This window comes from Pelecanus crispus, chromosome 1 (assembly GCF_030463565.1).
Source record: "Pelecanus crispus isolate bPelCri1 chromosome 1, bPelCri1.pri, whole genome shotgun sequence".
Classification (NCBI taxonomy): Eukaryota; Metazoa; Chordata; class Aves; order Pelecaniformes; family Pelecanidae; genus Pelecanus; species Pelecanus crispus.
The window spans coordinates 224,572,010-224,599,297 of record NC_134643.1 but is presented as its reverse complement, the minus strand read 5'-3'; the positions used below and the strand labels follow the sequence as shown (position 1 = coordinate 224,599,297).

The 27,288-nt window shown below is 46.9% G+C and overlaps 1 protein-coding gene across 1 annotated transcript; it reads left to right on the top strand.

Moving 5' to 3' along the window:
* The first annotated feature begins 1,003 nt into the window (after window positions 1–1,003).
* DGAT2 (diacylglycerol O-acyltransferase 2) lies at window positions 1,004–25,224 on the top strand. Its single transcript, XM_009478089.2, has 8 exons — window positions 1,004–1,043; window positions 8,750–8,869; window positions 9,890–9,997; window positions 11,455–11,525; window positions 18,741–18,945; window positions 22,062–22,236; window positions 22,822–23,024; window positions 23,835–25,224. The coding sequence occupies exons 1-8, from the start codon at window positions 1,004–1,006 to the stop codon at window positions 23,987–23,989; spliced, it is 1,077 nt and encodes a 358-aa protein (XP_009476364.1). The 3' UTR covers window positions 23,990–25,224.
* The last annotated feature ends 2,064 nt before the right edge of the window (window positions 25,225–27,288 follow it).

Below are 27,288 nucleotides of genomic sequence, written 5' to 3'. Positions count from 1 at the left end.
TGACCACCCTTTCCGTAAAGAAATTTTTCCTAATTTCCAATCTAAACCTCCCCTGGCGCAGCTTGAGCCCATTTCCTCTCGTCCTATCGCTAGCTACTTGGGAGAACAGACCAACACCCACCTCACTACACCCTCCCTTCAGGTAGTTGTAGAGAGCAATAAGATCTCCCCTCAGCCTCCTCTTCTCCAGGCTAAACAACCCCAGTTCCCTCAGCCGCTCCTCATAAGACTTGTTCTCCAGACCCTTCACCAGCCTTGTTGCCCGTCTCTGAACACGCTCCAGCACCTCAATGTCTTTCTTGTAGTGAGGGGCCCAAAACTGGACACAGGATTCGAGGTGCGGCCTCACCAGCACCGAGTACAGGGGGACAATCACCTCCCTGCTCCTGCTGGCCACAGCAATGAAAGTAAAAACTAGGAATCATTAAGGTTGGAAAGGATCGCTAAGATCATCAGTCCAATCATCAACCCAACACCACCATGCCCACTAACCCATGTCCCAGAGTGCCACGTCTGCCCGTTTTTTGAACACAAATCCCACTTGGGAAGCTAAAAATCAGCCATGAGTGGGGTGGGAGAGCATGTGAGCGAGAAGGGGCCACTGTGTCTTAAAATGCACATGACTAGTGGGGGTTGGGGGGGGGCATTTCCCCCACCCTGTGATGGGGAGAAGGAAAACAGAGAGGGAAACACCTTGCAGAGGGTGTGGGGGTGCCCCCCTCCCTTGTGTGTGTCCCCCCACCCAAAATCCCCGTCCCATGCAGCAAGCTGCATCACCGCGGCCAAGGGCTTCCCCCCCGCCCCGGGCTGAAGGACCCAGGCGTCCTGCCGGGGCCCGCCCCTCCCCGCCCTCCTCTTCCTCCTCCTCCTCCTCCTCCTCCCCGGGGCTATATAGGGATGCGCGGCCGGTACAGCTCCCACTCGCCGGCTGCACCGGGGCTGTGGAGCTGGGTCCCCTCCTCCATCCCATGGCACTAAGCCGGGACCTGAGCACCCCCCCGCAATGAAGACCATCATCGCTGCCTACTCCGGGGTGCTGCGAGGTACCGGGGGTCGGGGGGGCTAGAGGCGGGTCCCGGCACCGGGAGGATGCTGCATCCCGGCGGTACAAGGTGCAGGGGGGCGTGGAAGGAGCATCGGAACGCTCGGCTTTATTCTATTCCCCTTCTTCTTCCTGCCTGCAGGAGTGGTTGTTTAAGAGGGGGAAGAAGGAAGGCGTGGGGGGGGGGAAGAAGCAATGTGCAATGGCGGGGAGGCTGGCTGCAGCTTTTCTTAGGGGTGAGGATTACAGCTCTCTGCGCAGGTTTTGCTTTTTAGCAATCTTGGAGGCTCGGGCTGCTTTCTTGGAGCTGTTGCAAATGGCTCTGCCTTATCTAAGAGTTTGCACCCTGGCAAAATGTGGGGGTGTGGCGTTTGCTTAAAAATAAGCCCTTTCCCCCCCTTGTGATGGTAGGAAGGGAAGTGTAGTAGTTCTATCAACACTGCATGGCTGGTAAAATTCACTGTTTGCAGCCCTGTTTTGTAGCATTGCATTCCCCACATCTATGTGACCAGGGGAAGAAAAAAAAGCATTGCTATTTATTGTTGCTTTGTAATGGGGAGTTGAAGATTCAGTGTGAAAGCAAGGTTTTATGTTAGGAAGTACAGCAAAGAGTTCGCTTTTACAACCTTCCTCCGCAAGAAGAGCGGGTTGGGTGTCAGTGGCTGACACCCATCATGGACAGAGCTGCCGCAGACATTGAATTTTTCCTGCTTCAGGCTGAAACATGTAGGTTAAAGACGGTGGAGAGACAATATGGGAAATCCCAAACTGCAAGCTCCCTTGCGTGCTTGTAAAAGCAGCTCTAGGGATCTCGCAGGAATAAATTCAACACGTCTAAATATTTGCCTGATGGAGCCTTGTACTCCTCCTGCAAGGGTGCTTGTCTAGAGAAGCGTCAGGACTTGCAAATAGTGGGAGTTTTGCAGGAAAATGCACTTGGACAACAATTCACCCTGTGCCTTGTGGAGGGTCCTTGGGGGATCGCTCTTGTGTTGCAAAAGGCTTTCTGCCCTGAAAAAGCAAACTGATAATTCCTCCTGGGATGAAGACCTGTGAAATGGCTTGTTGACTAAGCAAATCATTAGCAGAGCTAAGAGGACCTGAACCTGGTGAATTAACCCCTAAGCTCTTGCTTTCACCCTGTGTCCTGCCCAGTCCTGCATGTAGAGCTGCTGGTGCCCATCTCTGCCAGGAAGATGTGGCACCCGCTGATCTTAGATGGATCTGTAGGATCACTTGTGAACCGAGCTTTGGTCCTTAAAGTAACTTAGGTTGCTTATACAACTAGCAAGTTGCCAAGTGATGTTTTGAATTGAGAGAGGTCATTTGAATTAACAGCATGTGAACTGTTAAACTGAGAGTTAACTGCAAGCCAAGTACAGAGAATAAATCATTCAGGAGACCTATAAAATATGTAAGGCTGACCCAAGACCTCAGTGGCCACCTTGTTGGCACTGGCGTGTTAATGATGGATCTAGGACACGTGCATAATTCAAAATGGAGTGTGGTTTAGGGACAGTGATTGGCCTCATCTCTAGATAATCCTGCTTAGCGATGGAAAGCTGTCTTAACTCTCCTCAGGTCAGTTTTCCTCTGAGGCACCTCGTGGGGGTCCTGCAAGTGATATTTGTGCGTTCTTACTTATTTCTTCATGTGCTTCTGCCTGGGGAGATGGGAAATGTTGCGCTGGTGACTGCAGCATCCACCAACATGACCCCTTGCCAGTTCTGTAGCCTGTCATCAGCAACAAAATGCAGGACCAGCTTCAAAGCCTGCCTGTTCAAAGTGAAAGCCAGGTGCCTGCCAGAGGAGCTCAGGCTGGGCTTTGGGGATGATGACGTGGGACCCTGCAGATCAAAGATGGGCAGAGGCGATGCGGTGCAGTGGTTCATGCACAAGACCTCACGTGCCGCTTGATCATGTTAGATAACTTCCCCCACTACATAGGATATTTAGAACAAACCCGCTAGACATTTTTCTTACCTCCCTGAAGGTCTTTTCCAAGTATGTTGCCTGTGCAAAGGGCTGACTTCTGTGGGGTGAGAGTCTGAATGGCCCATAGTGTCCTTTAGTATTCAGTCTTCTTGCTTGCCTGGCACCTGGCTTTGTCCCAGTACTTGTGAATTTGGCTGAAAGTCTGAAAAACAAGCAAAAACAAAACAAAAAAAGGTGCAGGCATCTGCATCTCTATCCATCCCTGTGTGTATGCAGGGGAACTTTATTGGACACCAACCCAGTATTGCAAAAAGCAGAGCAGACTGTGGACAAATGCCTAGGGTTGGATGATGCTTTGAGACACTTTGGTTGGGTAAGAGGGGTTGTCATCTCCTCATCTTGACCTGACCCACTTTGGCCATGGGCTCTCCAGGAGCTCTCCTCCTTGTGTTTGGCAGAGCAGCAAGGAGGTGCTCCGCTCTCCTGAAGAAGGATGCTAGTGTGGCCAGAGATTTTAAGGGCTGTCCTTTGAAGTATTTTTTCTCATCTTGTTTCATCTTACAGAAGCTCCTTCTCTCCTATTATTTTGGCTGGACTGTGGCTAGAAGCTTTAGGCAATATTGAACTTCCACAACGTGGAACAAAATTGTAGAATACTTTGGGGTGAGGAAGATGATTCCACTTGGCTTTGTCTTGGAGTTAAAATTATGCTGCACCTGAGGTTTGGCAGACCTCATTTCTGCTTTAGGGAGGGGACCTGGGGGCTTCTGTTTTGGGAGCATGGCATCACTGCTAGCTGTGGTGTCTCCTCTTGACAAAACTGCCTGGGACATATAGGTCTGGGCTTGCTTGTGACTGAGCCCTTCTTTTAGAGCTCCTACACTCCTCCCCTGGGCACACCAATGAGATGCAGTAGGATGGTTCCCTTTCTCTTGTCTAGAGGTATTAAGTCTTGCTGACTTAAATCTAAAATTGTTGACTGGTCTAGGACAGCTGAGTCTACCCTCATGGTTACCTCACTTTAACCCACATACAGCTGTGACTGTCGAGACTGAAGGCCAAGTTCAGTGCTGCGAGTAAATGCAGATCTACCATGAGATAAATGTCATAACAAATTTGTTTATTTGCTGCACAGAATCCCAGATCCTTCCTAATGGGGCTGAAACAAATGTTGTTGTCACATGTCCCTGTTAACTCTGTTGTTGACCTCTAGTCATAGGCATTCTTTACCGCAGATAATATGGGATTGTTAAGTAGTCTCCTGGGCCATGAGCAAACTGCTTTACAGCTGTGTACAGGGCAGGATAGCTATACCCCATGCTGGTAATTTGCTATTCTCTAACAAATTATTTGCTATCTAGTACGACTAACAACCAAAGCTGGAAGTGGAGAAAGCTTGTGCACTGCAGCTGGGGCACCTGAGTAAACCTAGATACAGAATAACTTGTGTTCCTCAAGGGGTTTTATAGATGTCCCATTTAAGGTAGCAGCTTGCTGTGCTGACTCCTGCTCTTGGATGGGAGGCTGCGTCCTCACAAGTATCCTAGTATTGGTCTAATCGAGTTTTGTTATGCCTCTGTCAGCTTCTCTGCCAAATATGGTAGCTCAAAGTCCATTTGCACCTTACGCTTTGGAGGGGCTTGGCTGTACTACATCTAATTTGGTTTTCATCTAAATAAGCTCTGTAATGCAGTATAATTCTTGGCTAAGAATTAATATGCTAATTGTCTTGGAAAAGGTAGCAGATGAAGCTTGGCTTCAACAAGCTTTCAGTGTATTTTTAACTATCTGTAATGCTTGTACTTCCTCTCAGCTAATTTATTTGACTGCTTTTTAATTAAGTGTTGTGGATTGGATTTTCTTCACATTTCTGTCCACATATGAAGTCCTGTTTACTTCCTTGCCTGGGACCTTTGGGTCTACTGCCTAGGTAAATAATGGTGTTTGAGCACTTGATCTGAAATAAACTGTGCTGGAAATGCACCAGGTGTTGTCCCTAGCTGAGTCTGTGTTGCAGGTGAGTCAGATGCTTGGTCAAACCCTTCATTGAGTCCAGGGTCTCCTTGGCAGCACCTCTTGTGCTTGACTCTGGCTGCTGGAATTGAATAAGTGTACAAAGCCCATCACCATTTGGGGAACAGCTGGTTAATGTCAGTGAGCTTCCTTGGAAGGCTCCAGATGGCTGCTATCACCAGGCAGCAGTGAAGTCTCCTGGAGAAGTCCCTCTTTGTCTTGGCAAGTTGCATCCTTGAGAGCCACGCATGGCTTAGTGCAGGCAGCATCCCATCAGTACTCCAGGGCATGAGCTGCAGTGTGAGCTGAGGGGCTCAGGATCTCACCTGAGATCAGGAAAGCTCTTGCTAACATCTCTACTGTGCAGACATGGGTTGCTAAGGCTGTGACCTCAAACAGCCAGGCTGTCCAGTTCTGGAACAGGTGTCCTGGAGAACAGAGCAACTGGAAAACACTCCAGGGACTGCGCTGGACATGATGAGCAACTGTCTTCAGCAGTAGAAGATGGAGGTCTGCATTCCTCCAGGATTCAAAATGTTTCTTTGAGAAAAGGCTGATACAAATGGATACCAAAGGCTGGGGGTATATGGTATCCTTTGCCTCACAGTTAATCATAGGGCTGTCTAATAGGCCTTGTTAAACTTGGGGTTTAGGCTAATGTATTTCTTGAAAGTTAGAAAAATTGCCCTTTTTAGGCTTAATTCTCCTTTGGGTTCTTAATATGTCAATGATGCTTGGTATGGGCCCACAGGTGAGCACTTAAAAGGAAGGGTTTCCTTTAAAGAACTGAACCCAAGTATCAGTGTTGGGTTATTCTGCTGTGGCTGAGTCCCAAAAAACCACATTTCTGTTGACTTGTCAAAGGTCTTCTGCTCTGTGTCACCAGAAACTGGCCTGGTTCTCCAGAGCATGGAGAGTCTTCCCAGAAATGCCTCTTGGCTACTACAGCTGAAGGGGAAAGGAGGCAAGGCCTGCATGGAGGGTTGAATACGCAAAGTGTTAAGTCTGACATGATGAACAGCAAGCTCAGGACTGGCTGGAAATGGCTGTCTTAGCACTAAAATCTGTAATTGCCCAGCCTGCAGTTGATGCACTGGGTCCATCTGGAGTGTGCAGGTTGTTGGTGCGAAGGTAGACCATGCACAGGCAGATGCACTTGCCAGGCGACACCTCTGCCCATTCCCACAGTCCTTTCCATTGCCACTGGCCGCCTTTTATGTCCTTAACTGGGAATTAAATGTTAATATTATTCAGCTCATGGTAACCACTGGCTTCTTTGGTGTTGGGAATCTTGATCTCTGTGAAGGATGCTTTTGCTTGCAGCAAATAACTGACCCAGGACACCACTTGTCCAAGGGCAGGTGCTCAGCTGCCTGCTCAGAGCTGTCTGCCAAACCTGTGCCTTCTCTCTGTCTGCAATGGTTGAACGTTGCTACAAAAAGCTTAATGCAGTTCAGGAAACAAGTTGACAGGTTGGCTTCTGCTACCCAATACTGGTCTATTTACAGGGCTAGCAATGCCTACAATTTGCTAAAGCATCTAGAAAATGCTGAAGTACAAATCCTCATCTGGAGAGATAAACAGCTGTTCTCTTCAGGGGATAGAGGATAGGGATTTAGCTGATCCAAGGCTGGAGTGTTGGATTCATCAATCCAAAGATGTTTTGGTAGTATAACTACAGGTGCTGGAAGGATAAATTACATGGGGCTGGGCTTTTATTATGGATCACAAAAACTCTAAGACTTTTGGCTTATTTTGAGGGCATAGAGATATGTCCAGTGATGCCATTATTGCTAAAAGTTTCCTTTAAACTAGTATCTAGCAGTCCTCAGGCCACATGAGGTCTGTCCATGTGCAATTTTGTAAACTTGTTTTTTGGGACAGCAGGTTCCTGGAGCTGCGGTAGAGGCTGCCCCTAGGCTGTGGTCCCTCAGCAGGAATGACAGATTTCTCTTACTCTTGGACAGGTGACTGGTCTTTAAAAATGGGGTGGAGTTTATCACTCACCCCAAATTTGGGCATTTACCATCAAATGTGAAGAGCTGCAGCACAGGATTTCTGAGTCTTCCCACTTTGCTTGTGGCAAACCAGTGGTGATTTAACTCATCAGCATGTTGCCCTGTCTCATCTCAGAAACTGGAGAGATACTTCCAGTATTAGAGTGAATTCAGCAAGTACTATGTTATCTCGCAAAGACCTGCCTTCAGCTTGAGCTGCTGCTTCAGACTGGGTTAGTGCTGTAGGTTTTGGTTTACTGGCAGTTGCAGTGACATGATCTACCCTTGACCAAAACTTGATCTGCTTGGAGTAGTTAACGCCCAACCCATTGCAACATAGATTAAGCAGAGCCAGGGGGCTAGGCTGGGTGGGCTGGCTCTAGATTTTAGGCTGCAGGGTCTGGTGTGGCTCCTTAACTAGCAGAAATGCTCAGGAAGGCATGTAGCTGTCAGTCCTAGGGACCATGTACAGGCTTAACATTAAATGGCATTTAAGAGCAAAGAAGCTGCAAAACTAATAAACAGTCCTGCAGGTGCAGCTACTGTGCATTAATCCTATTGCCTAGACTATCAGCAAGGGCAACAGTTAGCAAAGACTGTAGAGATGCTTTGCATATTTAGAGGATGCATTAGTGAAACCTGCTTTGTGGAAACTACCAAAACTCTAGTACCTGTCTGTGTCTAGAGAAGAGGCTCTTCCCCATCAGACTTTAATTTGATTAAGCGTGAGCACTTGCCGTGGTATCACCACTAGGAGTGTCATGTCGTGCCAGCAACAGCAAGGCCTGAACCCATTCAATATAATAGCTGCTTAGCAGCATCACATCCCTTCTAATAACAGGCTGATCCTTAAACAGAAAAGGAATTATGTAAACACCCCTTCTGGTTTGTTCACAGGCCAACATCTTGATTTGCATTTTAGCCAGTTATTATGGTGCTTGTGAAATAAAGTAATGATGAGAAGTGAAGGAAAACACACTTGCAAGTGCTTCTTTCTTGAGGTTGTTGAGCATATTGGCAAATGCTGCGGTGGGTGGTTCCTCATATAGAAATCGAGTCTTTCACTTCAGTATTTTACTTGGGTCTCTCCCCACTTGAATAGCTTAAGCTTCTAAGAGTGGTTTTCAACTCCTTCCTTCCTCGTTTACTCCTTTAGAAACACTGCGATAGTTTTCTTTACCCTTGGAGCTGTGGATCTCTTCTGGGGTTGTGGGTTGAGGTGATGCTCAACCAGCCCTTAGGCTGTGCTGTGTAAGGCTGGAGTGCAGAGCTTTCCTTGAACATGCACGTTGGAGTTGTCCAACAGACCTGGTGAAGGGTGGATGAGCAAAAGTTTAGGCCACAGCCTGGCGTGTGCTTGCCTGTAGTTTGGGACAGTTGATCTTTATCTTATGGTGAACTCATGGGGTTCCCTGTTACCAAACACCACTTCCAGGAAATGGCAGTTTGAAGCAGGGGTGTGTGTTAGGACCATGTGTTAATGTCCTCTGCACTTTTATGGTCAAGTGAAGAGAGGCTTGCTCAGGTGGGAACTGATGTTACCCATTAATCCCCTCCAGCATCCCCAAAACAGCTGGATGTTTGCCAATGGCAACCCTTCCCCTTCCAGGATGCCTAAACTCCATGGGAAATACTAGCCTTTGACAAGCCTTGCTCTAAAAGCAAACTTCATGAACATTGATTTAAAACCTTGTATTTTAAAGGAAAGTATCATCTTTGCTCAGTGTGCAAATGTAACTTTATTTCTATTTTTTTTTCTTAGGCACAGGATCGAGCATTCTTTCTGCTCTGCAGGATTTGTTCTGGCTATCTAAATCCAAAGTAGAGAAACAACTCCAGATCATCTCTGTGCTGCAATGGGTTCTCACTTTCCTTATCATGGGTAAGTAACACCTTTTGGCCAAAAGCAAAGCTTTTTTCTGTTGTTCTGGAAGACTTTTAATGCAAAAATGTTAACTTTTACATAAGCATTAATTACTGGATGTATGCTGTAGCAGTTCCTGAGGTATGTGGATATTGTAAAGCACATTTGCATATTTTGCTACTTTGGCAATAAATTACTTTACCTGGCTCTAGAAAAACATAGGAGCTATAGAAAGACATGTTTAGCTCATGTCTGTGTCTACTGTACAAATAAGATGGAAGCAATTGGAAGTTTCTTACCTGACTCACTCGTGGGAACATCCACAGAGAAGAAATTTCTTAGAAGCAACTGGTAACTGATGCAATTGATTGCAACAGGAATGCCTTCCTCTTGGCTTGGCCTCCTTCCAAGAGGTGCCAGAGTTGGGCAAGAAGTGTTTGTATTAGACCAGTAAAATAGTAAAGATTGTCTCTGGGTACTTCTGTTACGTGAAGCCTCAGTCTGCTTTGCCTCCGTAGTACTGTTGATAATTAAGCTGGAGAAAGATGCTGATTGCAGTCAGTCAAGGAAGTCTCGCTGTTCCTTCCCAATTTAGTTTGTGCCAAAAACGGCATCATTTGTGGGTGGGTTCTCTGGCACCCTGGTGGGATGGCTGGTGTAGAGCTGGTGTAATGTGTGGAAGACTTGTGTAGCTGTGGAAGAAACCCCTTGGTGTGGGCTACAAAGAAATCTTGATGAAGTCTTGCTCTTGCCTGGTGAAGTAGTTGTCCTACCTGGAGATATTATAGAAGAGAGACCTGGAGAAACGATGAAGGGGAGGTTGAGGTACTTCAAAGCAGGTAGCTTTAGAGGAAGCTATTGCAGCCCTACATAAGGGGTTTTTAGCTAAATCCGATTTGACTGAGGATTAATGACATCAGATTTAGACTAAGACTTCAGTATAGAAGGGTCAAAAGGCAAGGGGCTCTTAATGCAAGTGTAAATGCAGACCAAAACCTGATGCAACCTTGTTTTCTTCTCTTTCTTGGACCTATCCAGGTGTTGCTTGCACTTTAATCCTCATGTACATACTCTGCACAGATTGCTGGGCGATTGCTGCTCTATATTTAGCCTGGCTGGTATTTGACTGGAATACACCAAAGAAAGGTAAATATTGCAGATAGATCTTTGCTGTTTAAGTGTCTCTGTCCTCATATTTGGACAAAGCAGCACTTCCTTATAATGGGTGACTTCCCTTGTTAGTGGGACTTGGCTGGATCACTGACCAAAAGCACTATTCAGTGAAGCAGACAAATGTCAGCCCTCGGCATAAGCACTGACTGAGGTTTTCCTGATGCTGTGGGTAAGACAAGATAACAATTGCTAATATCATGACATTGCTGGCTTATAGCACCATATTTATAAGGCTTAGGTTCTTCCTGTAGGTCAGAAAGATCTACATAAAGATTCAAGATCTTGCTGTCCTCTCCACCTTTTGCAAGGTTCAGATCATGGTGTGACTACTAAGATGTGGCTCCCCTATGGAGTCGGTGTTGCTGCAAATAAAGCAGAAAACTTTATTTCAGAGAACACCGTGTAGAAACCAGCTTTGAGACCCCACTGCAGCAATGGTAACAAGCTTTGACAACTCCTTTCATAGCCAGATTAGCACAATTCTCCACTGCTTCAAGACCACTGAAATCATCCAGGATCTTGGCCTTTCCCAAAGGATGAATCTGAGGTTAACATCGAGCTGTTTCTAGATTGAATTACCTATTGCCCAGCTACAGATTATCAAGCTGGATCCTACCCTGAATTTGCAGTCAGGCCTTAAAAAGCTTGAAGCACCCTGAAGTGCTGAGCATGGATGGTTTCACCTGAGTTTAGTGAAAGATTGTTGTGGTTTAACCCCAGCTGGCAAATAAGCCCACCCAGCTGCTTGCTTGCTCCCCCCAAGTTGGATGGGGGAGAGAATCAGAAGAGTAAAAGTGAGAACTTGTGTGTTGAGATAAAGGCAGTTTAAGGCAAAAGCTGTGCACACAAGCAAAGCAAAACAAAACAAAGAATTCATTCCCTGCTTCCCATTGGCAGGCAGGTGCTCAGCCATCTCAGGAAAGCAGGGCTCCATCATGTGTAGTGGTTACTCGGGAAGGCAAATGCCATCACTCCAAACATCCCCCCCTTCCTCCTTCCCCCAGCTTTATATGCTGAGCATGATGCCATATGGTATGGGATAACCCTTTGATCAGTTGGGGTCAGCTGTCCCAGCTGTGCCCCTTCCAACTTCTTGCACCCCGCAACCTGCTCGCTGGTGGGGTGGGGTGGGGTGAGGAGCAGGAAAGGCCTTGACTCTGTGTAAGCACTGCTCAGCAGTAATGAAAACATCCCTGTGTTATCAACACTGTTTCCAGCACAAATCCAAAGTGTAGCCCCATGGTAGCTACTCTGAAGAAAATTAACTCTATGCCAGCCAAAACCAGCACACAGATGCAGGTGTCCCACTTAAAGGAATGAAATAGTTTGCTGTCTCACAGAGAAATCAACAATCTGGAGTCCTCTAGGCTTCTTGGTGGGCACCCATGTGGAAAGAGCTTTAAAAACATGATTTTTTTTTTTCTCCTCAGGTGGAAGAAGATCCCAATGGGTGAGAAACTGGGCTATATGGAGGTACTTCAGGGATTATTTTCCAATAAGAGTAAGTAACAGTTTAACTCTGTGCATTGGGACTTAACTGTTTTAGACTGACTTGTAACAACCCCTGTGGAGATGGTGTTGTACCTACACTAGCCTATCCATGATGCTGAACTGTAAGCAGGACATGGCTTACTTACCATTGCCATACTAGTTGCTTGGAGCAGCTGTAGTTATAAAATCTAAAATGCATCACCAGTGATGGTATCGTGATTTGTAGAAGCTGCTGCTTCTGATGGTCTTACCACCAGACTTCTTGAGGCAATCTGCCCTGTAGCAGTAAGGCTCCCCAATCACCTCTCCAACTTCTCCTCTACGCTGCAGCAGTTCTGTGTTGTGCCTAGCCCTACCTCTGTTCCTCCGTTGTAAATCTAGCTGAGTTTTGGTCTGTTTTCCAGCTACACCCTAGGGCAGCAGTGTATTGGGTAAGAATAGCTGGGGACCCTGTGCACCAAAAGTCCTACCACTTCACAGGGAGCAGTGAAATCAGCTCTGAAGTCTAGCTGCTTTGGGGAAGGGGGGTTTCCAGCAGTGGGAATAGCTCTAGTTCTCCAGCTTGTAACTTGCTCACCTTCTGCTTGTATTTCCCCTGCTAGTTCAGATGTGTTGCAGACAGAGGACAGGACTGCCAGTCTGCTCTGGGGACTGCAGAGTTAGCCAAAGGACTTGGAAGGGAGCAGGGGCCAAATTCAGCTAGGAGGGAACTCGATCCTCTTTGGAAGGACACACAGCTGAAAGGACTATTATGTAAGGCTCTTGGCAAGTTTTATTCAGCCTGAGCAAAAGGGAGGGACCTTGCCATGGCTTCTGATGAACCACCCTGCCCTAAGATAGTCCAGCGTCAGAAGGCAGTAGGGAATCCAATTCCAGTAGGAAGCCAAACTGGCATAGACTGGATTCTTCCTTTGCAAAGTCACTTGAACTCTCAGGGTGCCTGAACATGCTGCTGGTGAATGATCTTGCCACATTCTTGCTGGTACTAGCAGGTAATTTTTGGGAAATGTGTATATGGAAAAACACACTACAACTGCACAGGCTGCAGGTGGCTGGTCAACCCAGGTCTTGTAGCTGATGGAGAACAGAGCATGCCCTAATGCTGAAGGGTCTCAGATGGGTTGTCCTCTAGTACTGAGTCCTCAGTACTGCAACAAACCCTGCCTTCTTGATATTGCCAAAGGCTAAAACAGGCTGGTTTCTCCTGGTGGCTTGAATCAAGAGGGTCACCAGTAATGGCTGGTCCCCTTGTTTCACTGCTCCTTCGATGGCATATTTAGCCCCTGTCTTCATGGAAACATACTCTGCACCAACTGTGTGGGTCAGATCTACAGTAGATATTAGAAGCTTGTCAAGCAGGTGGGGTTGTTCAGGTAGGTTTAGAGATGAGATCGGGTAGATAAACTGAACTTCTGCTGGTTTAGGTAAATACTTGCTACTTCCCACAGTCCATTTGTGAGAACCCCTTATGGCTGCAATCCCTTTGTCACCAAGGGGGTAGAGCTGTGCAAGGTTTACAGAGCCCACTGGTAAATGGTATGCAAAAGGCAGCACATGAGAGTTGACAGCTGTGGGATAACTCCTGCACCTGCCATGGGGGAACAGCCAGCTGGCTGTGTGTTTGTTAAAATCTGCTACAGGGATCATGGGGCTGTGAGATGCTAGAGGTGGTCATCTGCAGTTATGGGCATGAATATTTTCTCTTGTAAGGAGTGGTACCAACCACCAGAACAGCTTGGGCTTGCTAAGAGCACAGGAACTCCTTGGATAAACTATTTACCTGTCTTCAGTCAAGAGGGAGACTGGTCTAGAGATGGCCACTTGTTTAAATTTTCTGTCTGCAAAATTCACCTTAACTGGATCCTGAACTGCCTGTGTAATGGCTTAGAGCTGGGTTTGTCTCTCTGGCTCGTGGTTTGTCGGGGTAGTTGTCTGCTGCACCTCATCCTGTGCCATGTGTCCACTGAGCACTGCAAGGGCAGATCACACCAGTGCCAGTCTCACCAGTGGCACTTGTAATGCTAAATGCAGCTTTTGCAAGCTCTGTGCATAGAGCTGTGCTAGCTGCATCCATATCAGCACGGGTACCACCTGCATTAGGATATTAGCTCAGATTTTACTCTTATTCCAGGAAATAAATAGGAAGCAGTTTTGCAGACTTTTTTCGAAAACCCTAAGGCCACCTCCCAGCGGGTAATGGTTGTAGCACCAAAAACTTGGGAGGGGAGGCCTCTTGGTATAATATCCTCAGTGGTTGCAGACCTGAAGGCCAGGGTTTCCTTGTACCTGGCTGGTGTGAGCTCAATCTTGAGGATGCAGGCTGGATCTGCCAGACTGAAACACCACCAGCATCGACCTCTGACAAAGCTGTATGCTAGAATTTGTAGCTAGGTCTGCTGCATCCCTCCACAGCTCTGTCTGCTGGCATTGTGCTTGCTTTATCAGGGTACCTGCATGAGAAGCAGGCTGTGCTCTGATATTTATGCTGATTAGGTTTGGTCTCCACCTGAGTCAGCAGTGCTTCCCATCCTGAAACACCAGTAGGGCTATTGTACCTCTATCTGGAGATACTAGGTCACATTTTGTAATACCAGGAGGATTTGGAAACCAGCCTGGATCTGGCTTAATTCCTCAGAATGAGCAGAGGTTGTCCACATTCACTGGCGCTTCGTGCAGCTGCTCTGACAGTAATAAGCTATTTTAGGGCACTAGAAGCTTAAGTTTGTCTGCTGCTTAGTGGCTGGCCTTGCAAATAATGCTTTAAGCTAAGCAGTGCATGAAGCAGCTGAGGAAGCTTCCAGTGAGCTAAATCCTGGTGCTGAACTGCCAGGGAAGGCCTGAGCTCTTGCAGGTGTGAGCTTGGTGCTGTGTGCCTGGCTGGACTCAACCCTGCTGCTGGAGGGGCAGGCAAGGTCCCAGCAGCCTCCCGAGCACATCTTGCTGATTTGAGGATGTCACGTTGGGAGTGCCACAATCTAAAGGTCTTCTTTAGGTAAAGAGGCCATCGCCTGAGCATGTGAGCACAGCTACTGCTTATCTTCATAGGCAATAGCACTTCAGATAACAAGGACTGCAGACCTTTGGCTCACCTTTTGTCAAGCAGTGAACATTTCAGATGTGTGCAGTGAGACCTTCTCAATCTCCTGCTGAGACGGAAGAGTCAGCAGCGTGCCAGAGCAGGGACTGTTGCAAGACAGTGACTCTTTTTTTTTTTTTAGCATTTGCCTTGCACTCTGTGGCTTGGCTGGCTTCCTGGCAAAGCCTCTCCTTAGTTGTTGTTGTAGATGACTTACAGAATAGAAGTGGAGGCTTTTGTTCCCTATGTGTGAGGTAGTGGAGTGGTAGTACTGAGAGCCTAGAGGGGTCTTCCAGTCCTGGCCTGCATTGCTGGGAAGGTGAAATAATCTCTTCCATAGTGCTGCTGGCTGTGATGCAGCTAATTGCAAAACAACTGAACAATGGCAAACTTATATGCTCACTACTTCTGCTTGGATCCTGCAGGATGAGCTCTAATTTTCTCCTGTCTGCATGCTTCTGTGGTCACTGGGCTGCTCAGCTTGCAGGTAGGCTGAGCACCCACCTAGTCTACTCATTTTCATCCTGCTTTTCACTGGCTGCTGAGCAGCAGTCTCTGCAGTCCCCTTTCTCCATGCTTGAATGTGCTACTTACTCATCCTGTTCCTACAAATAAAATTGGCAATACTGTTCTTTGGGTGTATCTGGCACTGCTAGTTTTTACTGTAATTGCACTGACTTATTGTTTCTGTAGGCAGGCTTAGATCTGTTTAGTAATAAGAGCAATTTCTTTAGAGCAGAGGGATGGACCTTTGCTCCAACTGAAACAGGTTTGGTCTCAGGCAGGCGTGTTAGTGCAGTGGGGTGAAGGTCCAGCTTCAGTCCCAGCGCTGTAATCGTCTGGCTGGGAGGCAGCAAGAAAACTCTGCCTCTGTCTCATCATGGGAGCACTGAAGCTTCAAGGAGCTGAAGGCTGTATGGGGCTGGAGAAGACCTGGAAGGCAAAAGGCAAAACCTGTTGGAGGTTCAGAACAGATTTGCAAAAGTGTTGTCGAATGACAGCTACAGCACTTCCTTAGGCCAACCTGATAAGGCAGCCCAGCAGCTCAGTGTTTGCTTGTCAAGGGGAAAGGTGCAAGAAAACTAGTAGTGAGTGATCAGCCTGCTAAGGAAAGCGTCAATCTTGCTTGAGACTAGAAATAAGTGATTACAGCACTTCAAAAATTCCTGCTTCTAGATTAAATTTAGGGAGATGTGAAGGCTCTGCCTTCTGGTGTTGGCAGGTCAGATCCTGGGCTGAGTTTATGCATTAGCAGATCTAAGGCCTGCACCACTTGCAGATAAGTGCACAAACCTGTCTGATGCCTGGCAGTCTTTGGTTGCCCTGGCTTGACTTGGGTGGAAGAAGACATGTTTACCTTCTGTGAACCCATCTGTTGTGGGACAGTATGGAGGGCAGTGGCAGCCTGTGTCGTACAAACTGGGGACAAGCATATATATGAATGCCAGGCTGACTTTCTGATCTGTAAATCCCTGTTGTGAGCATTGGTTCTTATTGAGTCTCTGGTGCTGCTCAGATATTCCCCTTCTGCCTTGCCACAGGTGAGGTGTGCAGGTGAGTTGGTTCCCTGCATACCCCTTGCCTTGCTCCTGCACTCCTTGTGCAAGTGGTGTGGGTGAGTGTGGTAGGTATTGCCAACCCTATGCCTCCATATAGGAGGTCTTGGAAAGCAAACACAGAGCGATAAGGCTGAGCTTGGCTGGGGCTTGTACAAGGTATGCAAGCAATGGGCTCCACTGGGAACTGGGTGTCCTTGCACGTGGTGGAGGGGCTGGAGCAGGGTGATTGCCACGGCTGGCAGCAGCGGAACAGCATGTCTTCTGTATGACAGCAGATGCGTGGCTCTGCCACGCGCAGCTCACAAATGCCTCGTGCTCCAGAGCAACAAGAATGAACCCTCTGTTTCAGCTGGCTTCCTTTTAAAGCAGCTGTACTTGGTGCAGGTGAAGGATGGCCTCAAGCTGTGTCAGGGGAGGTTTAGATTGGATATTAGGAAAAAATTCTTCATGGAAAGGGTTGTCAAGCACTGGAACAGGCTGCCCAGAGAGGTGGTGGAGTCCCCATCCCTGGAGGGGTTCAAAAAATGGTAGATGTGGCACTTTGGGACATGGTTTAGTGGGCACGGTGGTGTTGGGTTGATGGTTGGACTGGTGATCTTCGAGGTCCTTTCCAACCTTAATGATTCCTAGTTTTTACTTTCATTAAAAAATAATCCAGCCACCAAGCCAGGAAACATGAAATTGCTGCTCTCCCCTGAATTGGTTTAGTGGTGGACTTGGTAGTGTGGGTTAATGGTTGGACTGGATGATCTTTAAAGGTCTTTTCCAACCTAAATGATTCTATGATGCTATGAGCCAGGAAACCACCACCCTGCTTTGACAAGAGCTCTGAGGGCGAGTGTCTGCCACTGGTCCAACCAAGCTACGTGTGTCTGTAGCCACCAGGCCTTGAGTCTCTCCTGCAACCTAGCAAGAGCTGACAGATGGAGGGGTTGCTTACCACATCATTGCTTTTTTATTCCCCCCCCCACCCCCGACTCCAGTCTTTCCTGGAGAGTGGTTTCCAGTCTGTAGTCTGGGAGCCCTGTTTGTCCTAACTGGTCAATGGACAGCCCTCCCACCCTGGGGAGTGAAAGCAAAGTCATCTACTAACTGGGAAAGAAGGGAAAGGGGAGAAAGGATGACTTGGTGTGACACAGGCCATGGGGCTCTACAGAGCTGCTGCAACCACAAGCATCTGCAAATGCTTCCTGGAGCTGTTCATGACCTCAAAGCTAAAGGAAAGCATGGAGAGGGGTAGTCAACTTGCTTAACCTGCTGCTGTGTCATGCCTGTATTGCAGCTGCTGTCTTAAATAGCACAAGCGCTGTAGCCTCATCTAGGGACAGTGGTGGGAACGTGGGGAGGAGGGAATCAAATTTCTTGGCATGTGTGTCTTCAGTGTGTTGCAATGTCACTTCAGCTCCCTGTAGTATGATTCAACAAAATGGACTTACTGCCAAAGCACTTCTTGGCCAAGTCACTGGCATACGTAATGCTGATGTGACGTCTCGGAAATCTGCGCTTTTTCCTATGGGAGGTGACAGAGTGACCTTTGCATATGCAATTTGAGGAATGGGGGGCAGCTGTTTAGCACCTCATGCTGAAGGTGCAGCTGGGGCTTGTAGGTTCTGCCCTGGTCTGAGAGCTGCTGGGGTGTTGCAGTCAGCAAAAACTGGTACCACTGAAGCCTGAAAAAAATTACATTTGATCCCTACTTCTGTAGGGTGATGCAGCAGTCCTCTTGTATGCTTACTCAGACTGCTTGTGTACTGCCAGGGGGAGATGCTCTGATGCATGGGAATCTTCTGGCAGTAGTGGTACCAGGGCATGGGTTGTGCTATGCATGGCTAAGACAGCTTTGGAGTGTCCATGCTGTGCAAACACAAGAGTAAATGGTTAGGAATATTGCACAATGTTCATGTTGTGCAATATGATCACTGGTCTTGCAGCACGTCCTGCAGAAATTGGAGCACTGTGGTGGATGGCTTGAGGTGTCTTGTTGGCCCTTTGGTGTGTAGGCGAGAGCAAAACCTCTTGAAAGGAGGAATCATTTCCAGTGGTAAGCCACCCTTCTGCACATTTTTCCTCTTGAAGGGTGGCCAGCAGGCACATTAAGTGGTTGGGTCTTTTATTCAGGTATTAAGCAAACTTGCTTCTGTTATGGGACACTGATTTTTATTTCCCCCCACACACACACCTTATACTGGGATGTGAGCCACTAATGTGCTGAGAGAGGGCCTGGAAGGAGGCATAGCCATGGCTACAGGGCTGTGAAGAACTTGGTTGGTTTGGGCAAGAGGCTTGCAAGAATACCTTTGGGAGGAGTAGAGAAACAAAGGGCACAGGCTACTGCAACCCAAACCCTATTCCTGCTTGGCTGGCAGTCATCTTTTGTCTGTTCACAGCCTGTTTATTCTGCTTGAGGAACTGAAGTCTAAGTGGCTGCTCTTACCACAGTCTGTGAAAACCAGGATAGCCCATATCCCAGCTCTTAGGCTGCTCTCCCTGGTGAGAGACAGAAGCTGGGGACTTACTTTTGTTTTCTCCATTTTTTTCTTATTACCTCAAAATATCTGTCTTCATGTGAGCTCACTCTTTTCTTTCCTAGCTGGTTAAAACCCACAATCTGCTGACCACCAGGAATTACATTTTTGGGTACCATCCACATGGCATCATGGGCTTGGGTGCCTTTTGCAACTTCAGCACAGAAGCCACGGGTGTCAGCCAGAAATTCCCTGGGATCCGACCATACCTTGCTACCCTGGCTGGGAACTTCAGGATGCCCATTTTGAGGGACTACTTAATGTCTGGCGGTAAGTGCCAAGAGCATTTTGTTCCTCCTACTCATGCCCTTGCCTCTGAGCTGTCTTCCTCTCTTTCAAGTATAAAGCTGCAGCAGAAGCTCATGTAACCACTTCTCTCTGGTAGTCTCACACAAACATTGCTTTCATATAGTTGTCAAGATGGGAATAAATGTGACTAGTTTGGGCTGCAGGGACTGCTGTATCTCTGCATTCATCCTTAACTCGAGGATATTCTTGTCCAAAGGAATAATAAAGATAACTGGCATCTGTAGTTATGGGTGAGGAAAATGGAGGTGTGGGAGCAAGTTGTCCTAGTTATTAGGAGGTACTGGTAGATAAAGAAGTCATACTAACTGAAAATATAAAGTATTCATTAGCCTTTAAAATGTGAATACCATGGCTAGCTTTGCTCCTGGTCTTATTACCACATAAGCTGTCATGCATCTAGGTCTTATGGTGATGACAGACACTCTCTTCACCCAACCACATTTTTAGGTGCCTGCCAGCAGTAGAGAGTCTGCGGTATTGCATGGTTTCAGCTGTTCAGAAGATCCCCTTCCCTGAAAAGATGGGTCACAGGGAATAAGCAGTGATAAAGTTTGCTGAATGACATTAATAGGTCTGTTCTAATGGATTCCAGTGTTTTAATGATAGAGGACTTGTAGGTTATAACTGGGTGGAGGAAGCAGCGTTGACAGCCTCAAACTGTTCTTGCATGGACTGAGCTTCCTTTTCAGAGTGAGGATGGCTGTCGGTTAGGTAGAGATGAGGGATTAACGTTAAAGACCATAAATTGAACAGTCCAGTACCTTGTTTGCTGTTCCTGGAACAGACTCACCAAGAAATGACTTTAAAACAGGTATCTTAATATAGTATTTTGGCTGAATCTTGACTCATGGCTGGGGAGAGGAGTTAGCTGTACTTGGCTCTGACTTGCTAGGTTTGACTGTTTCCAAGATTACTGCCTTAATTTGAGGGAGGGGAAAGCTAACTGGACCTGGAGCAGAAAAGTTGTTTGTCCCTGCCTAGGAAGGGCAGTATCTCAAGCTGGTTTTTATCTTCCTGCACCAGATGGAAGTTCCTGTGTGAAGTCCATAATTCCCATAATCGGGGAATTCCACAAGACAGCAGTGCATGAGAAGCTGGGATCTGCTTTCCAGTCTATCGTGTTTGTAAACTTACTTCATGTGTTGCTTAAGTTTCCATGCAGCATCAGCCTTATATATTTAAAAAAAGAAAAAAAAGGTGTTCAGTCTGCTCAAGATGACTGGTAGACAAATCTTGCGGCCAGCCAGAGCTGCTTCTCTCTTTTTTGGAAGGAAGGTGGGAGTAGGCATTAGCAACATCACTGCTGACAGGGCTGGCTTGGCTATCCCTGAGCATTACAGTTAAATCAGTGGGAAATGCAGCTTCCTCTGTACTTAGGATTTAAGCAAGATTATAGATGTGATCTCTTGGACAAAGTTAACTTTCTGAAAGCCATAATTTGTCTTCACTTTCCTATGCTGGAACTTAAGGGTGTCACTACAAAGGCTTTAAGGCACTTCTTGGGAAATGCTGATAGTTCCTGCAATCCTTTGTTTTGTGGATGAACCGCTTCAAGTGAAATCCTAATGGATATTATTGTACCAATACACATACTTAGTTGGTTTGCAACCAACTGTTGCATATTACAATGTTTGATAGTCTACTAGAGATTCGAGCTACATCAGGGATCCTCTAAGGCATGAGGAGATGGCCAGAAAATCCTATATACTGTGTAAATGTGCTAAAGAGCACAATTCAGCAATTGCCACTTGTCTGCATGTCTCATTGCATTTTCTGGTGGAAGGATTTCAGTGCTGTGAGCAATAGTAATCTCCTCCTGCTAACAAGTGTGAAATGGCTGAACATAAATCTGGGCTGCCCTGTTAGCCAGGGCTGTGTAGTCAGAGTGAGCCATGGTGTGGAGAATGGGAGAAGTACAAAGGCTTCTGTCCTTGCAGACTTGCCCTGTATAATCCCATGGGACCCATTCATCATTTAGTTCTTGGTTTAAGTGATGACTAACATGAGATGTGCAGAATCAGCTTCTAAAATTAAATTGTGTAATACTGCTGTTCCTGGTGCAATGACCCTAAGTACTCAACATAGCTCAGACATGTGTGGATGGGAACGTAAATGATGGCATCTCACTTCTTTTTGGCTTATCCTGGCCCAAAATGTGAACCATGAGCAAGCTCTGACAGTAACTGTAGGATAAAAGCATGAGTTTCAGGAGTAGAGAATAAAACTTAGCATTTTCAGAGCAACAGAGCAGAAATTAAAAGGTCCCTCTTCCATTGGGCTGAATGGTGAGATCCCTGGAGTAGGGCCTGATGCTCTAGGGCAGGGATTGCTTTGTAAAGCTGAAGTGCTGTGACCAGTAGCACAGTCCTGTCCCTTCCAGTGTGGGGTAGAGGGAAAGACCTTCCCAGACACTCATCTCGGAGTATGGACTTACCTGAGCGCTCTGTCCCATATATCTCTTCCTTCCCAGCAGAGCAAAGGATTGCACTCTTACCATACAAGAGCTTGAGATTTTAGTTCAGAAATTTTTTTAAACTAATCCATAATAGGTCTGTTTCTGGAAGGCTTGCCAATTATTCTTTTTGTATCACTAAACCATCCTCCTAAAGGAAGACTTATTCCATTACTTAGTTTTTCTGAGGAACTGTTCAAATTCAGACTCTCATGTGTCAAAATAACACAATTGCTTTGCTTCCCCCCCTAAGGACAAACCAGCTCCTACTGCAACATTTACTTGGAGGGAGGATGTCTTAAACTATTGCCTTTGGCATCACCAAGAGCAGAAGAAAATCCTTGCTGAAGTCTTTTGTGTTCAGGCAACTTTTTGAGAGCTGGTGTTGGTGAAGCTTGTCTATGACGATGTCTAGTGCTATCCAGGTCTACTAACTGCTTGTTTAGTTGATGAGCAGGTTGCCTGATAATATACACAACCCTCTGTGACCACAGGGAAGTTGGACAACTCAACTTGCAATCAAGGCATCAACTTTTTGCTGCAAGTGTGGCTGGTGTCTTCAGGATCATCCAGGCTATTCTTAATCTTGCAGCTTGACCCTTATGTCTGTCTCTTGGATATACAGGTATATGTCCTGTGAACCGTGACAGCATCGACTACATCTTGTCCAAGAATGGCAGTGGCAATGCCATCATCATTGTGGTTGGAGGAGCAGCGGAGTCCCTGAACTGCACCCCAGGCAAGAACTCCGTGACGCTGAAAAACCGGAAAGGATTTGTGAAACTGGCTCTACGGCATGGGTAAGAGGCAACCTCGATGCTAGAGCAGTACTGCTAGAGTACGAAAGGTGCTCTCATCCCCTGAAGCAGATGATGTCTTGGATAGGTTCTCCTTTCTGCAGTCCTGCTGTGTTGTGTGGATATATACTCAGAGCATCAGACATGTAAGTCTGTCCTCTGTCTTCTGTCCCTGAGCAGGGGACAGGGGTGGGAAGCTGCTTAAGACAGCAGGAGGCTTCCAGGGCAAGGAGACAGGTGCCAGTAACCCGCATGGGGCATCATCTATGCAGCCCCTGTGATCTCCAGGGATCCTATGTGTCTGAAATGGGATGTCCATCAAAAACCAGAGATGAGAATATATGGAAGCATATTCAGTGCCTGACTGGGTAGTGTTTCATGGGCCTGTTGCCGGTACAATTTCCTTGCATGCCTTAAAAGTACATCTACTATATCATGTCAAGTCTGGTTGACTTATGTCTGTACCTTGTGCTGCAAACAAAGCTCTGGCCAGTAAAATCTGCAAATGTGCCGCCTGAAAGAGTATGCAGCAGTAGTATTGGCTGCAGACCAGGGGTGTGAGGTCCTAACATCTTTCTATCTTTCTAGTGCGGACTTGGTTCCTGTCTACTCTTTTGGGGAGAATGAAGTGTACAAGCAGGTGATCTTTGAGGAGGGCTCCTGGGGAAGATGGGTTCAGAAGAAGTTTCAGAAGCACATTGGCTTTGCTCCATGCATCTTTCATGGCCGTGGCCTCTTTTCCTCCAACACGTGGGGGTTGTTACCTTACCCCAAGCCCATTACTACTGTTGGTAAGGTCTTTGTATAAACATGTTATATGCTTCTCTAGGTAGTAGCATATCTGAGTCTATGCCACACCCCAACTCTAGCTTGGCCTTGGAGGCTTGATTATAAAACTGTTTTCCCTCCTATATAAAACCTTCTAGCACAACTGAGAATGAGCTAGAACGGTTTCCAGAGGTTGCAAGCCTCCTACCATGCTACTGCCAGCTAGTTTTGCAAATGAGCTCTTTTGGGGGAAAAATGCTATAGCTGCTACCTTCTCTGGTCTTGGATAGCTGAAGTTGGAAGCAGCCTGGTTGTCTGTCATGTGTGTCTCATCCCCCCTGGACTGGAAGTGTGATCCTGTTTGATAGCTGAATCTTAAAACCAACCCTAAAATTTGCCTTTGCTTTGGGTTCAAAGACTCAAGGCTTGGAGAGAGAGAGAAAAAAAAGTACTGCTTTGCTTTTGTGGTGTGTATAGGGGGAATACATGAGAACTGCAGCTTTTAGTCTTTGTTCCTGTTAATTGAGGAGGAATTTATTGCTCTGCTGTAAACAGAAGCAAGTGGAACTTCTCTACCACCTTGTGTGGTAGAGGCTCTGTACTGCTGGCATTTGTGTAGCTAAAATGGATCTGGGTATCGCTGCAGATGTGATGAGGGTCCTGGTGGGGGGATAGTTATGCTTCAGAGCCTAGCAAAACTGGGAGGAATCAGGCAAACCTCTGCTATGCCAGGGTGGGTGTGCTGAACAACTGTAGCTGTGGCCATAAAGGCCAAATCTCCAGGCTGTACAGGAGCATTCAACCTAATGTGGATCTTTCCTTCTTTTTATCAGTTGGGGAGCCTATCACCATCCCCAAAATTGATAATCCATCCCAGAGGGAAGTGGACTTCTACCACAGCACATATGTGGACTCCCTGATCAAACTCTTTGACAAGTATAAGAGCAAATTTGGCCTGCCAGAGACTGAGGTCTTGGAAGTCAACTGAGGGGACTGGCTCAGCAGCACCTCCTTCTCTCAGAATCAATGCATCTTCTCCAGGAGTCCAAGCTGTCATGTACTTGAAAGCATGTGTGGGTGTATGTGTCTTTCAAAGAAAGTGTTTAAAGTATTGCTAGACCACTTTTAAAAATAAAAAAAAGGCTTTACTTTGGATAAATCCCATTACAAATGTCTTTCTATCCAAAAAAGCTTAACTCCCTATTGCTGCGAGGATTTGGGTGGGGGAAATGATTGCCTCTAATCTGCTATATAATGTTGTTGGATTGCCAGCAATAATTAGAAGCATTCCTACCCACTAGTACAAGCTATTCTGGGAGAGCAGGATCCATGGTTTTTAGTCAGAAAAACCCTAGTGTGTTGATTTGACTGGGATGACAGTAATACAGGCATGTTGCACAAGAGCCATGCTGAGACATGCCTACATAGGACAAGGGCATTTCTGCTTTGGAAAAGCTTCTTCTGAAAGCACAAGCAGGCTGCTGAATTCCCTGGTGTGGCACCTACTGTGTGCAGTGCAGGAAACCAAAGGATATGAGTCTGGACCTTGATCCATACTGTGTAGTGGATACTTCGGTGGCTTTAATTTCACCACTTGTATTTTGAATGTCAGTTTAGAAGCAGGTCTGTCCCAGGTGCTGCTTGCACAGACTCATGTAGGTGGAAATATGGGACTTCTTCATAGCCACAGAACTCCAAGGACAAGTTCTAGGAGCAGTGGGATGGTGCAATCATGTGGCCTTGGTGTTGCAGACCCTGAGGGTAGCCTGTAGGGGTAAATGCAGTGGGACTATGCATGGAAGTGTTTTGGATCCCAAAAGTATTTGGGGAAAGCTAGGAGTAACTTCTGCCCAAAGATGGCTTTTAAATATTCTGTCCAGTGAATGTAAAGGAGTAGCCTTTTCACGCATAGGATCTAAAGTGAGTGACTTTTTAAAGTGTTTATAAAAAATTTACGTGGATGTTAACACTGCTTGTAGTGAGATTTCTTCTGAGTACAACGTGTTTATGTATAAACCTGAAAGATTGCACTACTTGCATGTCTGACCTGCCTTTTCAACAGTTCAGTTGAGTGTATTTTGAGCTCCAAAATGTGCCTTTCTTCCATGCAAGAGGACAGCACTTCACATTCCTGGAATCTTGCCTCTAAAGACAAATGTTCATCTGTCATATTTGATAGACTATTGTATTATGGAGTATCAATTTTTGTACAAATTTCTAGAAATAAACTTGGGCAAAAATAGCAGGCTGCTTCAGTCTCTTTGGTGTTGCAGTGATATGTGGCTGGGCTCATGTTACAGCAATTGCTTGTGTGATTGCAGCTGTGCCTTGGCTTTCATGGGGAGTAAACTACCCTGTCCAAAAGCAGACCCATACTAATCTGTATTGTCCCTGCATGGGACAGGCTAAGCAAATCTTTGGTTTTAGGGTGGGGTTTTGCCTGTCAGTGTATAAGGAGCTAAGGCAGCCTACAACTATGGGCCTTCTTGACTGAGCACATACAGAAAGCTCATGCCCTATTGCTCCTTTTGGCAAACTACTTTGGGTTACATCTCCACACAAGGAGACAGATTGCATCCCTGGTCCTCAGATGAGGAAATCCTTCCAGCTCCTGTCAGAGCCCCCTAGCCTGCTACCGCTGGAGGTGCAAAGTTCTCAAGGAATAGCACACCTTGCTGTAAGGTTCATGTGGGCTTTTTAAGTGACAAGTAAGGGTTTAACCTGTTGGGCTGGACCGGGCCTATGAGACAGTGGTCCATCAAAGTTGGCTGACTCTTACAGGCTGACACTGCTGCTCTTCAAGGTGAAAGCTAAACTTATTCTTTGCCCTTCTCAGGCTTGGGTGATGGACTTTGGAAGCCTCCTGTTCTAGAAGATAAGCCTGATCTGTTGCTTAACCTCCCCTTCTCACTCCTAGTAAAATTGATTTGGTCCTCATGTTTTCTGCTAGGAAACATTAAGGCTGGCTTTCCAATGACTTGGCTGGAAATACACAGCAAGGAAAGCCGTGAATGCTCTGTTCTAAGCCCTTGGTACAAATTGGAGGAGGTCAGTTCTTGCAGAGGTTTTTCCAAGTAATGTGCCCAATTATCAAGTTTTATATCAAAGCACAGCTGCTGCTTGCCAATCCCCTGAAGGCAGAGGAGCAAGGGAGCTATTCCAAATAAGGATCCATTCCTGCAAAGGGCTGCACTAATAAATGTCCTGTACTTGTCCATACTGCAAGGTGGGACCAGCTCTGCCCAAAACTCTTGGCTGTGCTGAAGGCCCCTTAATTCATAGAATCATTTAGGTTGGAAAAGACCTTTAAGATCATCCAGTCCAACCATTAACCTAACACTACCATGTCCACCACTAAACCAGTTAAGGGGAGAGCAGCAATTTCATGTTTCCTGGCTTGGGGGCTGGGTTATTTTTGAATGAAAGCAAGAACTAGGAATAATTAAGATTAGAAAGGATCTCTAAGATCATCAGTCCAACCATCAACCCAGCACCACCATGTCCATTAAGCTATGTCCCAAAGTGCCACATCTACCTGTTTTTTCAATACCTCCTGGGATGGGGACTCCACCACCTCTCTGGGCAGCGTGTTCCAATGCTTGAGTACTCCTTCTGTGAAGAAATTTTTCCTAATATCTAATCTAAACCTCCCCTGATGAGCTTGAGGCCACTTTCTCTCATCCTATCGCTAATTACCTGGGAGAAGAGAACAGCACCCACCTCACTACAACCTCCTGTCAGGTAGTTGTAGAGAGTGATAAGGTCTCCCCTCAGCCTCCTCTTCTCCAGGCTAAACAACCCCAGCTCCCTCAGCCGCTCCCCATCAGACTTGTACTCCAGACCCTGCCCCAGCTTTGTTGCCCTTCTCTGGCCACACTCCAGCACCTCAATGTCCTTGTACTGAGTGGCCCAAAACTGAATACAGCATTCCAGGTGTGGCCTCACCAGTGCCGGGTATAGGGGGACAATCACTTTCCTAGTCCTGTTGGCCACGCTATTCCTGACACAAGCCAGGATGCTGTTGGCCTTCTTGGCCACCTGGGCACACTGCTGGCTCATGTTCAGCCGGCTGTCAACCAACACCCCCAGGTCCTTTTTGGCCAGGCAGCTTTCCAGCCACTCTTCCCCAAGCCTGCAGCGCTGCATGGGGTTGTTGTGACCCAAGTGCAGGACCCAGCACTTGGCCTTGTTGAACCTCATACAGTTGGCCTCGGCCCATCGGTCCAGCCTGTCCAGGTCCCTCTGCAGGGCCATCCTACCCTCCAGCAGATCGACACTCCCACCCAG

Coding starts and splice junctions, on each gene's coding strand:
- DGAT2 (XM_009478089.2), top strand. CDS start 1,004: ATGAAGACCATCATCGCTGCCTACTCCGGGGTGCTGCGAG. Junction 1,044..8,749: donor CTACTCCGGGGTGCTGCGAG/GTACCGGGGGTC, acceptor TTTTTTTCTTAG/GCACAGGATCGAGCATTCTT. Junction 23,025..23,834: donor CAAGCCCATTACTACTGTTG/GTAAGGTCTTTG, acceptor TCTTTTTATCAG/TTGGGGAGCCTATCACCATC.